Source organism: Theropithecus gelada, chromosome 18 (assembly GCF_003255815.1).
Source record: "Theropithecus gelada isolate Dixy chromosome 18, Tgel_1.0, whole genome shotgun sequence".
Classification (NCBI taxonomy): Eukaryota; Metazoa; Chordata; class Mammalia; order Primates; family Cercopithecidae; genus Theropithecus; species Theropithecus gelada.
The window spans coordinates 38,704,667-38,718,779 of NC_037686.1; the positions used below are offsets into that span (position 1 = coordinate 38,704,667).

Genomic DNA, 14,113 nt, shown 5'->3' on the forward strand with positions numbered 1-14,113 from the left:
ACTCAGAGAATTGATTTTAAATTGGTATTTACTCATTTTACATGAATCCAAAACTCTCCTCTTAAGGGACTTCCAGGACATCTTCACACATTACACATTTCACACTGGTACCAGCTGGGAAAATGAAGCATTGTCACCAGCTCTATTTACTGTTACAAAGCATTCCAACCAGAAAAGGAGATATGAGAACTTGTAGAGGTCAGTGAGGACACAGGGGTGTTCCAAGCATAAGATAAATGTTTGTGGGCCATAAAGAGCAGTTGAGAGAAAGAAATTCAAGTTTGTTTGGGCTCTGAAATACAGCCAGGGACCACCAGAAGACATCAAACTGCCTTATAGCCACAACAGACAGCCCTTCAATCCATACTATCCATATCCATACTATCACCAGAATTATTTTTCTCCTTGAAATGGTTTTTTTAATAGCATCATGGAAGACAACAAAAAAATACCAGCTAGGATAGCCCCACAACTGTACACTGTTAAAAATGTTTACAAGCACATTTTATACATGTAAACTGTAGAGATGCTCTTCCTTGCCATCTCCTCCACCTCCTGACATGGTCTCTCCTTGTCTGTCAAATCCCTCCACATAGAAGACCTAGCTCAAATGTCACTTCATCTGCAAAGTTTGTCCCAACTTTCTGGACAGGAAGCTTATCTCACCACTGTGTTTCCACAGCATTCACACTTCAAGACCTGCCAGTTCCACCTTCAAAATATTTCTTGAATTTATCTTCTACTCTCTGGTCTCCTCTCTCTATCTTATTTCAGAACCTCTTTTCTTCCCCACTGGAGGTCTGATTGTAGGTTTGTCCCTCTGATCCATCCTCCACCCATCTATGTCAGGCCCTGACAGACCAGGAAAAATGTGGGGGGTGGGGGAAGAAGTGACAGGTCGAGGGTGAGGTGAAGTGTACCAAGGTCACAAAAGTGCTGGGAGTGCAGGAGCTTGAGTCAGAGGGTGGGGCATGGGTTCAAAGAAGGGGCAGTTTCATGGGATGATTCCAAATTAGGTGGCAGGGAAGGGCTGGCTAAGTGGGGTGGGCACAGGCCAACAAAGTGGATGAGTGTTGGAGGCTGAAAGAATGACGGTCATGATCCACTCAGTATACCACTGGAGGCTATATGAGCAAACAGCAAACTGTTATGAATGCAGGTTGTTGGCAAACTGACAAACTGTGTCTGCCACCCAGAAGGAATGCTGAGGGCAGTCACACCCCAGGAGCGTGACTTGTGATTAGGCACATCTGAAGCCTGTTAGCAATAATGTGAACCTGCAATCAATCAAGCGGCTGACCAATTGTTACCTCCTCCTCCCTGCTCTTTCTACCCAATAAATACGAAGGGCTGTGGAAGCTCAAGGCCCTTACTTGACAGAAGCAAGGAGTCTCCAGGCCCCTTCTTTAAAGCAGATTCTTTTGTTTTTTGTTTTCATTTATCGTTCATCCCCCTTCGTTCAGTCCTGTAGTACCCATCACAGGTGAGCACCAGGATGCAGGTGAGTGGGTGTTCTACACAGACACTGAAAGAAGTAGACAAAGCCTCCTAAGGTTTAGTATGCATACAAATTACTTGGCATGCTTGACAAAATGCATATTACCAGGAATAGCCCTCAAAGTCTCTAATCAGCATAGCTGGTGGTGGGCCTAGGAATCCGTATTTTGATAAACACTTCAGGTAGTTTTGATATAGATGGACGCTTGACTGTACTTTAGGAGCTGTTGTTGGTTATAAGCTGAATTGTGCCCATAACCCCAATTTATTTATTGAAGTCCTAACTCCCCAATAACTCAGAATGTATTTGGAGATAGGGCCTTTAAAGGAGTAATTAAAGTAAAAAGAGGTCATATGGGTGGGGCCTAATCCATTATGACTGGTGTCCTTATGAGAAGAGGGGGTTAGGACCCAGACATGTATACACACAGAGGAAAGAGGACATAAGAAGATGACTGTCTGCAAGTCAGGGAGAGAGGCCTCAGAAGAAAGCAAACCTGCCAACAGCTTCATCTTGGACTTCTAGCTTCCAGACTCTGAGACAATAAATGTCTGTTATTTAAGCCACCCTGTCTGTGGGGCTTTGTTTCAGCAACCCTAGCAAACTAATGCACTGTCCCAGGATTATGGCAGGGCATGGTGTCTAGACACTAACCAAGGGATTCATGACACCACCTTTTGTGAAAGAGGGGAAGGGCCAGAGACCAACAGAAATGGCACTGGGCTGGGGTAGAAGGCAATACTGGGAAGAAGTGTGGTGCACGCAAGGATCTGAATGTGCAGAGGGAGTCAGGAGAACACCCCCTTCCATGTGCCCCACCGTTCATGAGGAGGGAAAATAAGGTTCTTAGGGGAAAGTCATGCTTTACTCAAGGCAAAGAGGGGGTAGAAGTAAAGAACATTCCGGACATTACAAATTAAAATAGATTTCTCTTTAGAAAACCTTATCAAAATGGCAATCTACAGGTTGTTTTAAAAATTTAACTAAACAAAAAAGGTTTCACCAACTAGGGGAAGGGGACAAGTGTAGAGAACACAACACAATTTTGGAAGCTGGAGAGCAGTTAGAAAAGTGGTAAATGCATTGACACAGTGGTTCTCAGTGTGGTTCCCCAACAGCAGCGTGGATATTACCTGTAAATGTGTTAGACAAGCAGATCCTTGGGTCCCACTCCAGACTAACTGAATTAGAAACTCTGCAAGTGGAACCCAGCAATCTGTATTTTAACAAGCCCTCCTGGGGATGATGCATGCTGAGGTTTGAGAATCACTGACTTACCATACCAGAGAGGATTGATCAGAGCTGTCAGTCACAAAATTCAAAAAGGAATGTTACCAAAAGGCTCAAGAGTGACAGTGCCAGATAATGTAGCAATAGAGACTGAGAATCTAAAATCACGAGAGTTAGTTAGAAGGGTTTCAAAAGCAGTTAGGGCCCAAGACCTCTCCCCAGTTCTTTATACCTACAGGCTCAATTCTAGCATGCAAAGTAAACAGATCAGGTCTAAGAACAGGTGTATTTCTGCCTTGGTGGACTACACATTAGGTTAGTGCAAAAGCAATTGCAATTTTTGCCGTTATCTTTAATATTATATTAAGTTCCAATTTTGGGAATGGGTTATATGTTATCATGATATTTACAGAGATGATTGCCTTGTTCCCAAAGCAGTTATTACTGAATGCAAAAAGGCAGGGTGATGTTTTGGTATAGCCACTGAACCAGGAAGCAAGAGACCTTATTCTAGATTTAACTCTGTCTTTAACTAACTGTGTAACCATGGCAAGAACGTCCTCAGCTCCTTATCTGCATCAGGATATTTTAAGGGCCTTTGCACACAAATATTCTACAGTCATATATTTAATTAAGAATGAAGGAGAACCATAAAATAAAAGAAACATGATGCTAATTACAAGCATTGCCTAATTAAACTAACAGACGGAATGATCTCTTTTTAGATACTTGCTGTTTGACGTTTCTATGTTTATGAGTATTTAACTCTGATCAAACTATTTCAACAAATATATACAGAGTTTCTACTGGGTGTGCAAATGCAGTGTTTATAAATATCACACAATCACCTGTGAAATGACATTATGGAGATATTTAGAAGGTCTACTGGAACTATGGGTGACATTGTTTTCTATATATTTTTACATTTTTGTAATTTTGCAATACTATTTTCCTGCTTAAAATTTAAGGACTGCCACAAGGATAGCAAATGGGTTAAGTATCTTAAGTGCCAATTCTGATCAATTGTTAATGTCTGTTTGGAATTCTTTATTGAGGGCTACAAAGCTCATTTCAGACTCATGGGAGAGAATGTTTTGATCACTTAGTAATGTCTGCCACGTGAAAAAGACAGGGCATGTGCTCTGTATTTGCCAGTACTGTGCTTCTATAACCTAGAGGCAAAATGACTTCTTCCCTTCGGCTATTTGAATGTGGCTCCTGGATTCCACATTTAAAGCTTAGTCCTTCTCCTACTATCCTTAATTAGAGACAGAATACTTATTAGCTATCAGCCAACTGTGGCTACAGGAACCCAGATCTAGCTTTTCTTTTGGGGAACATTTCATGCACCATTTGAGGGGAGCAAGAGGATATCTCCTTTCAAGGAGGCTCTGGAGAAGTATTTTTCAGGACAGATGCTTCTCATCCCCTCAGAGCCAACGAGAAGACCCATACATCTTCCCTCCCTCCCCACCACACCAATCACGGTAGAGCTCTGGTATCATGACTTGGAGACGACTTTTCCAAGCCAGTCTTGAGTCAAGGACCTTCCAAATCCACTCTGGCACTCTAAGGGGCCTGAAGATGCATAGCAGACAAGACTCTCAGCTCATTGGTCAGGCCCACTGGGACACCAAGCAGGAGTTCCACTGCCTCCCAGGATGGAGAGCCCATCAGTACTTACTGCCCATGATCCTGCGCACTGTTGGGCCTTCTGCAGTCATTTCCCTCACTATCTCATTGTCATCCTCATTGGCATCCAGCCAGCGGTTGCAATTAAAGTTATACTTGTCCTTGTTCAGACTGTTCATCAGGGTCATCTGGAATGAAGTTCTGGGGTGAGCAAGTGGGTACACCAGGGATGTTCACCGATGCCCTGGAGTCCCCATTCTGCTATCTCATTGCAGAGAAGCCAAGACTATTTCCTGGAGAAAATCCTTATGGCAGGCAGAGGGCTGGATTAGTATTTCTTCGTGGTTTCCTGGATACCCGCACTTGCCTAGCAACCAGATGACTAGGGCAGAATGCAAGCCCCCCCAAACACCTGAGTGTTTTCTTAATCTACTTTGGAAGTCCCTCCCCATCAGGAAGTCCCTGGGGCCTGTATCCAAATTCAGGTCTCGCCGTAACACTTTTCAGTCCCCATTCACAATAAATACAGAGGCAAATTTATGTGACAGGGTCATTGAAAGGGACCATCCTTGTTCCTTTCCCAACAATCCCCCAAACCCCAAGATGGTGCATCTCACCCTTTCTAAATGCCATCCAGAACCAGAACTCCTTTTATCATGCCATACTCGAATCTTATAAAACCTGCCAACATCCGGGAGCTCAATCTATGGTGAGAAATAAAAACATTTGAGTGGGCATAACTGGAAAAACATGTTTATTCTTATAGCTGACCCACTCTCAGGAGGGAACCTGCTTTGGGCTGTTTCTTCAGCAGTGAGGATGGGTTTGCTTTAATCAAGCCACCCTAACATACTTTATCTTCTCATGACCCTTGTAACCAGGAGCACGTGAGGGCAGGACAGCCACATACAGCAAGGGTTCAGTCTGGGCCAGTGAAACTGAACAAAAATAACTGCCCCACAGTGGGATTCAGACTAAAGAAGATCCTCCAAGCAATAAACTTCCAGTAACAAAATCTATAGGGCAGCCCTGCAAATTAGCACAGGCCCACAGCCCCAGGACTCTACTGGGCAGTGAAACAGACAAAAAGATCAATAAGCAGTTGTGCCCTTTCTCTGGGGGCTCACAGTCTAGCAGAAAAGATAAATACATAAAGAGCAATGAACTGAGTGGTGTAACAGGGGTACAAATGGGGTGCTGAGAGGAGAGCCTCAAATTACAAATTATTCCTACCTAAAGGTTGAAATAGCAATTCTATTAGGGTAAAAAAAATCCTTGCTCTAGTTTTATGCATAATGGAAAGTTTTAAAGCTGAATTTAAAAAAAAATGTTCTAAAATTCATACTTTTGATTAAATTTGATCCTTACTCTCTCAATCAGTCCATATTGGGCAGTCTGACACTAAGCATGCTCAGGGTCTCTGTTCTGCAGTGATTCTCCAACTCCTGCATAGCTTAAACCATTCCATACTTGCTTCTTTGCCCAGCCTTGGTTCTGGACTGTTGGATTCAGATGAATGGGCCAGATCGAAATTGTACCCCATTCGATACATTGTTTATAAATCATCAAATTTGTCTCCCTTGCAGGGACCTAAAATCTCCATTGTACATTTTTGCCTTCAAACTTGGTCCAAAACCTGGCTTAGAGAACCAGAATCCCCAGGACAAATGCCCTACATCCTTTCCTCCTTTCTCCCTCCCACCCCATCACACTCCTCTCCTACCCTAAACTTCTCGATTATGCCAGGTTTGAACCACTTGTTGTTGGGATTCAGGAGAATCTCATCTGTCCGTCCTTTCTGCCCATAAATCTGGATGAAGATGGGAGAGTTGGTACCAGCTTTCTTTAGGTCAGTCGTCCAGACCCACAGGGACCAAGGGAATTCTGCAAGACAGATCAAGTTGCACCATAAACTTCAGGAAGTGAAGAGACTTTCATATTACCACAGGGAAGAAGGAAAAATCCAAAATGATCAGGACTGAAGGGCAGGGTATACACAGATGTGTCCCGTTCTCAAAAACCCATTATAGCCAAGTTTAGAAAGCTAAGGATTCATTACTATTAAAAATAAGGTGCCATAATGTTCTTTTTAGTGGCTAAAGTGCATTCGTGTGTTTTAAATCGAGGGACAAGTTGACTCCCCTCACCCTATGTCCAGCACTTTCAGAGTGCACTGTAGTGAACGATTCAGGTTAACACCTAGCTCATCACAGCAGCTTATTCCATTTGGTGACACTGGAATCAGCCTTGGTGCCAGGGGTGTGACTCTATATGGCCTGTACTTTGGAGAGTGGAGCTGCTTGGCGGGGTTGGGGGAGCTTTTTCCTTTCTTTCTAGAGGAGACTTAAGAAGCAGGAGTGGACTGCCCTCACAGCTTTTGCCCGCAGCTTTTGACATTCTGGCCTTTGCTGGCCCTGGCTGAGAGGCCTCCAGGTTCTGGGTCTCTTTCACTTACTTTTCAGCCGCTTCTTCCTGAGAGACACGATTTCGTAGAGCTGCCTCTCAATCAGCCCGTCCGCTCTCTTCTCATCCAGCCAGTTGCTGCAAGGGAAGGTCTGCTGGATGCCAGTGAAGGGGCACAGAATTACCACCTGGGGAGAGTGGAGCACAGTGAGTGTCTCCTGCGTTGAGTCCCCAGTAGGGATCTCTTCACTATGTTCAGCAGCCTCCCAGCGCCACATTTAGAGACATCTGTATTAGGACTCTCAATGAATGGCACCTTTTCTGTAGTCTATCTCATTAAATCTTAAATCAAGAAATGCAACCTCCAAAGAGTCTTCCAAAGTAGGTATCACCCGTCTTCCAATTTGCTATTCAAATCTCAAACTTTTCCTCTATACACAACACCCTCTTTGAATGCCATATTTCTTTAAGCACATCATAAAACCTCAGTTAATCTGAACCAAATGAACTAGACTACTAGGTTAATTCCCTATAATGATCTTGTAGGAAAAAGGTAAGTCCCGTGTCAGCTAATTAATATCTGGAATGTAGTATAAAAACCAACTTCTCTCTTTTAGGCTTGATCCTCACTCAGCCTTCTCTCTTATACCTTCTCTATCTCTACCAAGTTCTGAACCCATGGATTTCAAACACTCACATTATAAATGTTGAAAGGATTGCTCCTGGCACACTACAGAATCCTCTATCAGTAAAGAAATTTTGACTCTCACATTACTGGTTTCTAAGCTTTACCTTCTTAACTTGAAAACAAATCTTTTTAACTTACAAACTAATCTGACCCTCCCATTGGTCAAGGTTTTGACCAACTATTGTCTTACTGGGTATTTGTTGTCTACTGTTCATAGTGACAAAAATTGACTGTAACTTCCTTAACTTGAATTATTGCCCTTAGATATTCCCAGGTAATACTCACCTCATACTCATTATTAACCATTGTGATAAACGTTAACTTTTAAACAGCACCAGGGGAAGGATGCTAAGAGATGGTGGGAGGGGATTATGTACCCCTTCAAACTCCCAGAGAAATGCTCCTCCCTAGAGATAAATGATGGCTCAGGACCATGGGCAGCAGCCCCCTCAAACATTTAGTTATCTGACACAAATATATTGGCAATTAATGTAGTTCACCCCACCTGCATTCAATAGATGGGAAACTTGAGGTCTAGAAAGGAGAATAAAGTGCCCAAGTTAGCACCTTTAGTTAGTGGCAGAACCAGGAATGTAAGTATTCCTGACACTAATTGTCAGTTTGGGATCTTTTCTACTCATCAGGAAGAACCTCAGAATTTCTATTTATGGCTGAGGTCCACTGGGATCCATTGTTGCACTCCATTTTTTGTGCTGAAGATTTCATGTGACCACGTATTTAGAAGTGGACCTATACATAGGCAAAGTTGGAGGGCATCCGTGACAAATTGAGGGCATAGGAGGGTATAATCACCAGCAATTTATTTAGAAGTCTGTCTTTCCTCTCAACAAATCCTGCAGATGCAGATGTTTTCTCGTTACTCTTGAGTTGTTCTCTCATTGTTAACTGTGTATTGGTTAGTTTTGTCTTTTTAAGAAGTAGCAAAATCCTAAAAGTTTGAGGTTGTGTGTTTTCTCACCACTGTGGGTCCCCTGAACATAGTTCTAAACATATAGTAAGTGCTTAAAAATCGATGAAAAAAGTTCTGGTTCTGGAAGGTTAAAGGTTAGGTAAGCAACTAAATATAGTATTGTTACCAGAGCTTGTGGTTTTTATCTCAGGATTTTCTTTCTTTTATTGTTTTGTTAAATATAACTATCCTGAGGGTATTATATTCTGTTATTTAAAAACTACTTTGTCATTCTCTTTAAAAATAAATTAGTGTAATTCATACATTAAAAATGTTTGCTTCTGGACTAGGTAGTCCAGAAACTAGGTAGTCTGAAAAGCCTTTTATCACCACAAAATAGTCATATGTTACATAAACCACAGGAAGTATCACTTTATATACATTGCTGAGCTGCCAGGGGGTTACAGAGAAACCATAAGAACCAGCAAAATTCAGAGTAAGCAGAAACCCAGAGAGTGGGCAAATGTGAATGCTAAAGTTGGTGCTGCACTGCAGCAAAAGACAATCCCAGGCACTCAGAGACCAGGAAATTAATAGCCACTTGAGGATGCGGGAAACTAAGCCATGGCCTTACAAAATGGAGATTCCAAACTGGAAACACTGAATAAGCAGAAATATTTGAAGGACTGCTCCTTTAGACAAAAGGTAGATAGGGAAAAATCTGCAAAGAGAACCCTACCTTTTTTTGTCTTTGCTCTAGACAGAAAATAATAATAGTTTTACCTAAGAAATAGTTACCATAAGCTTGGTCACAGTCAGGATAAATAGTAATAAATGCACACATAGACATATTGAGGAGAAGCAGGGAATACCAAAACCAAGATCTTAAGAGCATCTGGATAGAAAAAACAGATAGTGGCAATTAGACTAACAGAAGCCAGAAGATATTGGGGAGGAAAACTCAATATATAATTCAGTATCCTAAAATTATTTTTCAAGAATGAGAGTGATATAAAAACATTTTTCAAATGAATAAAATCAGAGTTTACCAACAATAGACCTTTACCAAATAAACTTCTAAAGGGTGTTCTTCAGGAAGAAGAAAATTGACACCAGAAATAAGGTCTTAGATGCAAGATGAAGTGACAAGCAAACAAACTGGGAAACTTGTAGGCAAATCTGAACAAACAACTCTATAAAACAATGATATCTAATGTGTATATTTTAAAATAATTTAAAATGGAGCTAAAATACTAGGCAAAAAATAGCATGCAGAATTATTACTGTTAGCGATTTCTAAGGTTCTTGCATTTGCCAAAAAAGAGTAGAGGTATCAATTATATTTAGGGTTTCCCATACTAAGTATGTACAGTAAAATAACTATAAAGGGAAAAAAGAAATAGGGAAAAACAGTCAACCCAAAATAATTTTAAAAGAAGAAAAAAGAAACAGTAAAAGCAGAACAGATATATCAGTAATTACAATAAACATAAACATACTAAATTTGCCAGTTCAGAGATAAATAGTATCAGATTGGATAATGATAAAGATTGAATTCATTAGGAAGTTACAATAATTCTATGCTTAGTAACATAGCCTCAAACTACATAAAGCAAAAATTGTTAGTTCTACAATAAGAAATATCTACCACCTTAGTGGTAAATATTTCAATAGTGGTAGAGATTACACACACACACACACACACACACACACACAAAAGTAGATATTTTAACACATATTTATTAGTAATTAACAGACCAAACAGACAAAATGATAGTAAGGAAACAAGACTCAAATAACAAAAGTAACAAACTGAATTTAATAAATAAAATTAAATGTTTAAATTCAGCTCTTGGAGCAATACACAAATTGAACATGCATTGTAAATTGCAACGCATTTTTAAAAATGGCATTATATAGGCTGTGTTTTCTGAATAAAATGATATTAAATTAAAAATAAATTAAATAATAAGACAACATGCATTTGGAAACTAAAAGTCATACTTCAAAATAATGAGTCACAAAATAACTAATGAGTCACAAAAGAATTTTTAGTGTAATAATAAATAAGAACCCAAACAAGCACAAACTATTTTTTAAAAATTGATAAATTGCCTTTCAACAATATTAAAAGCTTCTGCTTTTCAATAAACATTGTTAAGAAAATGAAAAGGCAAGCTACACAGTGGGAGATTATTCATACATACACACACAGATATGGAAATACAGATATATCGATGTATTTAACAAAAAAGTTGTTGTATCGAGAATATGTAAAGAATTCTTACAATTTAATAAGATTTAAAAACGTAAAATAAGCAAAGGCAACTAGAATAAGAATATATACAAATGATCAATCAGCACATTTTTAACAGTTCAACATAATTAGTCATCGGAGGCAACGTAAATTAAAACCACAATTAGACACCCATGAGCATATCTAAAAATAGAAAGATTGACAATGCCAAGTGATGGTAAGGATATGGAAGAACTGGAATTCTCATATATTGTTGGCAGGCATACAAAACAATGTAGCCACTTTGAAAACAATTTGGAGGAATTTTTTAAAAGTTAAGCATATCTTTACCATGGATCCAGAAATTCTATTATTAGGTATTTATCCAACAAAATTGAAACACATGTCCATTCAAAGACTTGTACATGAATATTCATAGCAGCTTTATTCATAGTAACCCCCAAAATTGAAAATGACCCAAATGTTCATCAACGATTAAATGGATAAACAAATTGCTATATATCCGAAGAATGGAATACTACTTAGCAATAAAAAATAAGTTACTAATACATGAAACAACATTATGAATCCCAAAAACATTACTCTGAGTGAAATGTCAGACACAAACACACATAAAGTACATGCTAAATGATTTCATTTATATTAAATGTTAGAAAAGACTAACCTAATCTTTAGTGACTAAAATCAGATTAGTGATTAGAGTGGTGGATATTGGCTGTGAAGGAGCACAAGGAAACATTTTGGGGTGATGGAAACATTCTATATATTGGTTCTAGTCATGGTTACACAGGTGTGTACATTTATCAAAACTCACAGAACTGTATGCTTTAGAAGAGTGTGTATTTTATTTCATGTTAATTATACTTTAACAAAGCTGCTTTTTAAAATGAAACAATACAATTAAACTGCATAAAAATATTTTATAAAATATACGAAATGCAGCTAAAGCACTACTTTGAGAGAAAATTATAGTATCAAATGTTTGTACGAGAAAAAAAGGAGGCTAAAAATTAATGAGCTAAGAATCCAATTTAAGAATTTAGAAAAAGAACAACAAAAGAAACTCAGAGAAATTAAACAGAGATAAAGTTAAGAATACAAGTCAATAAAGCAGAGAATAGAATTAAAACAGCGTACACAAAGCAAAACTTGGTTATTTGAAAGAGCTAAATAAACTTTTTGTAAGAGTCATATTTTTTAAAAAGCAACAAGTCATGAATAAATAATACATAAAGAGTGTTCATAATTATATCAGAGGATAAAAGATGCATCCGTTGTTAAAAAATAAGAGAACACTGGATGTGTATAAATTTATGTCAATACATTTGATAACTTACAAATGTACAAATTCCCAAAAAAAGCTCATTAAAACAGATTGAGTAAGAAATAAAGAGCCTGAATATTCCTATAAACAGCAAAGAAAAACAAAACAAAACCCTGCTGTTTAAAATCCATAATTTTACACACACACACACACACATACACCCACACACACACACCCCTACCTATACAATTTTGCAGGAGACTGCAACCAAACATTTGGGAAACATCACTGCAATTTTATACACCCTCTTTTAGGAAAGGACATACTTCTCATTTCATTCTAGAATCACAACCAATCAACAATTATATAAGAAAGGAATAAGGGGCCAATGCTACTCATGAACATAGATATAAAAATTCTTTTTTTTCTTTTTTTGAGATGGAGTCTCGATCTGTCACCCAGGCTGGAGTGCAGTGGCGCAATCTCAGCTCACTGGAAGCTCGGCCTCCTGGGTTCATGCCATCCTCCTGCCTCAGCCTCCCAAGTAGCTGGGACAGGCGCCCTCTACCACGCCCGGCTAATATTTTGTATTTTTTTTTTAGTAGAGACGGGGTTTCACCATGTTAGCCAAGCCTGTCTCAATCTCCTGACCTCACGATGCGCCCGCCTTGGCCTCCCAAAGTGCTGGGATTACAGGCTTGAGTCACCACGCCTGGCCAGAAAAATTCTATATTAAATGTTAATAACTCTAAAAACATGTAAAACAATCTATTATTACCAAGTTTGACTTATAAAAAAGCAGTTAGTTTGCCATTTGAAAATGCACTCATATTAGTGCACCAACTTAATGAATAAAAAAGAAAGACCATACAACGATCTCACTAAGTGCAGAAAAGCATTAGATAAAATTTAACAATTCATCATGAAAACTCCTCACAATATAGAAATAGAAGGGAATTTTACAGATCTAATCTAAGAATGTCTACCATAAACTTGCAAAAAAAAAATCAACCAAACAAAATATTAGAAGTAGGTCCTTTAAAATCAGAAACAAAATAAAGATATCCACTATTAATCCTACTACTCAGTATTGTACTGTAGGTCTTAGGCCATGTGGTCAAATAAACAAAAAAGAAAAAAGAACTACAAGCTTTGAAAATTAAAAAAACTGTTATAATTTATAATTTGACTTCCTACAGAAAAAAAACAAATAATTATTGAGACATTATCAGAATTAACAATAGAGTTTAGCAAAATGTCCTTATGTAAACTAAATGTCCAGAAAATACTTCCATTTCTATATCAGCAACAAATTGTTAGAAAATATAATTTTTAAAGAGATACCATTTATAATAGTAACAAAAGTTATAAGGTCTCTTAAACATACCTAACAGACATGCAATTCCTTTATCAAAAACATAAAACTATATTGAAAACTATTAAAGAAGACATAAATTTTAAGAAGTATACCATATCCGTAGATAGGGAAAGTCAATACAGTAAAGATGTCAGTTCTTTCAAATGAATCTATAGGTCCAAATGAATTCTGTTAAACACTGTTCTTCATGGGATTTGGCAAAATAAATAAATAAAGATTTCTTTGGAAGGGTAAGTGGTTATGAATAGTCAAAACATTCTGGAGGAAGAATAACAAGGTGAACAAATTTCCCCAACAGATACTAAGACAGTAAAGAGGTAAAAATGAAGATAGTGAGTGTTATATTAGTGCAGAAATAAACTAAATAAATGGAACAGACTAGAAAACTCAGGGGCAAAGCCATGCATTTTGTGAATTTTATGTGTGATAGAAATGTCTTTTCAGAACAGTGGGAAAAGAATTACTATTTAGTAAATCAGTGCTTCCAAAATTTTCTCAATGATAAAAATTATCTAACCACTTGCTAAATATCCAGATTACCTGTAAATTCTGACTCATTTGCTCTGAATTAGAGCCTAGGAATCTATTTTTAATAAGAATTCCAGGTGATTCTTAACCTTGGTCAAGTTTTAAAAGCTCTTCAATAAATGTTGCTGGAACATTTGCATATCTACATGGAAAAAAATAATATTGAATTTCTCCCTCACAAAATTCAATTCCTAGCATTTTAAAAACATAAATGGAAAAATTAAAACAACAGTTTTTAGAAAAGGATACAGGAGAATGTCTTCATAGCTCTGAAATAAGTAGATTTCTTTCAATAATACCAAATACATTAGTCATAAACGAAAAG

At 38.2% G+C, this 14,113-nt stretch overlaps 1 protein-coding gene across 1 annotated transcript in view; it reads right to left on the minus strand.

Moving 5' to 3' along the window:
* LOXHD1 (lipoxygenase homology domains 1) overlaps positions 1-14,113 on the minus strand; it is a 182,387-nt gene that overhangs the window by 112,038 nt on the left and 56,236 nt on the right. The window contains exons 9-12 of the mRNA XM_025365185.1: positions 6,816-6,951; positions 6,084-6,244; positions 4,978-5,064; positions 4,413-4,548 (exon numbers count right to left, since the gene is read on the minus strand). Of these exons, the coding sequence (XP_025220970.1) occupies positions 4,413-4,548; positions 4,978-5,064; positions 6,084-6,244; positions 6,816-6,951 (520 nt within the window). The remainder of the gene's footprint in view (positions 1-4,412; positions 4,549-4,977; positions 5,065-6,083; positions 6,245-6,815; positions 6,952-14,113) is intronic.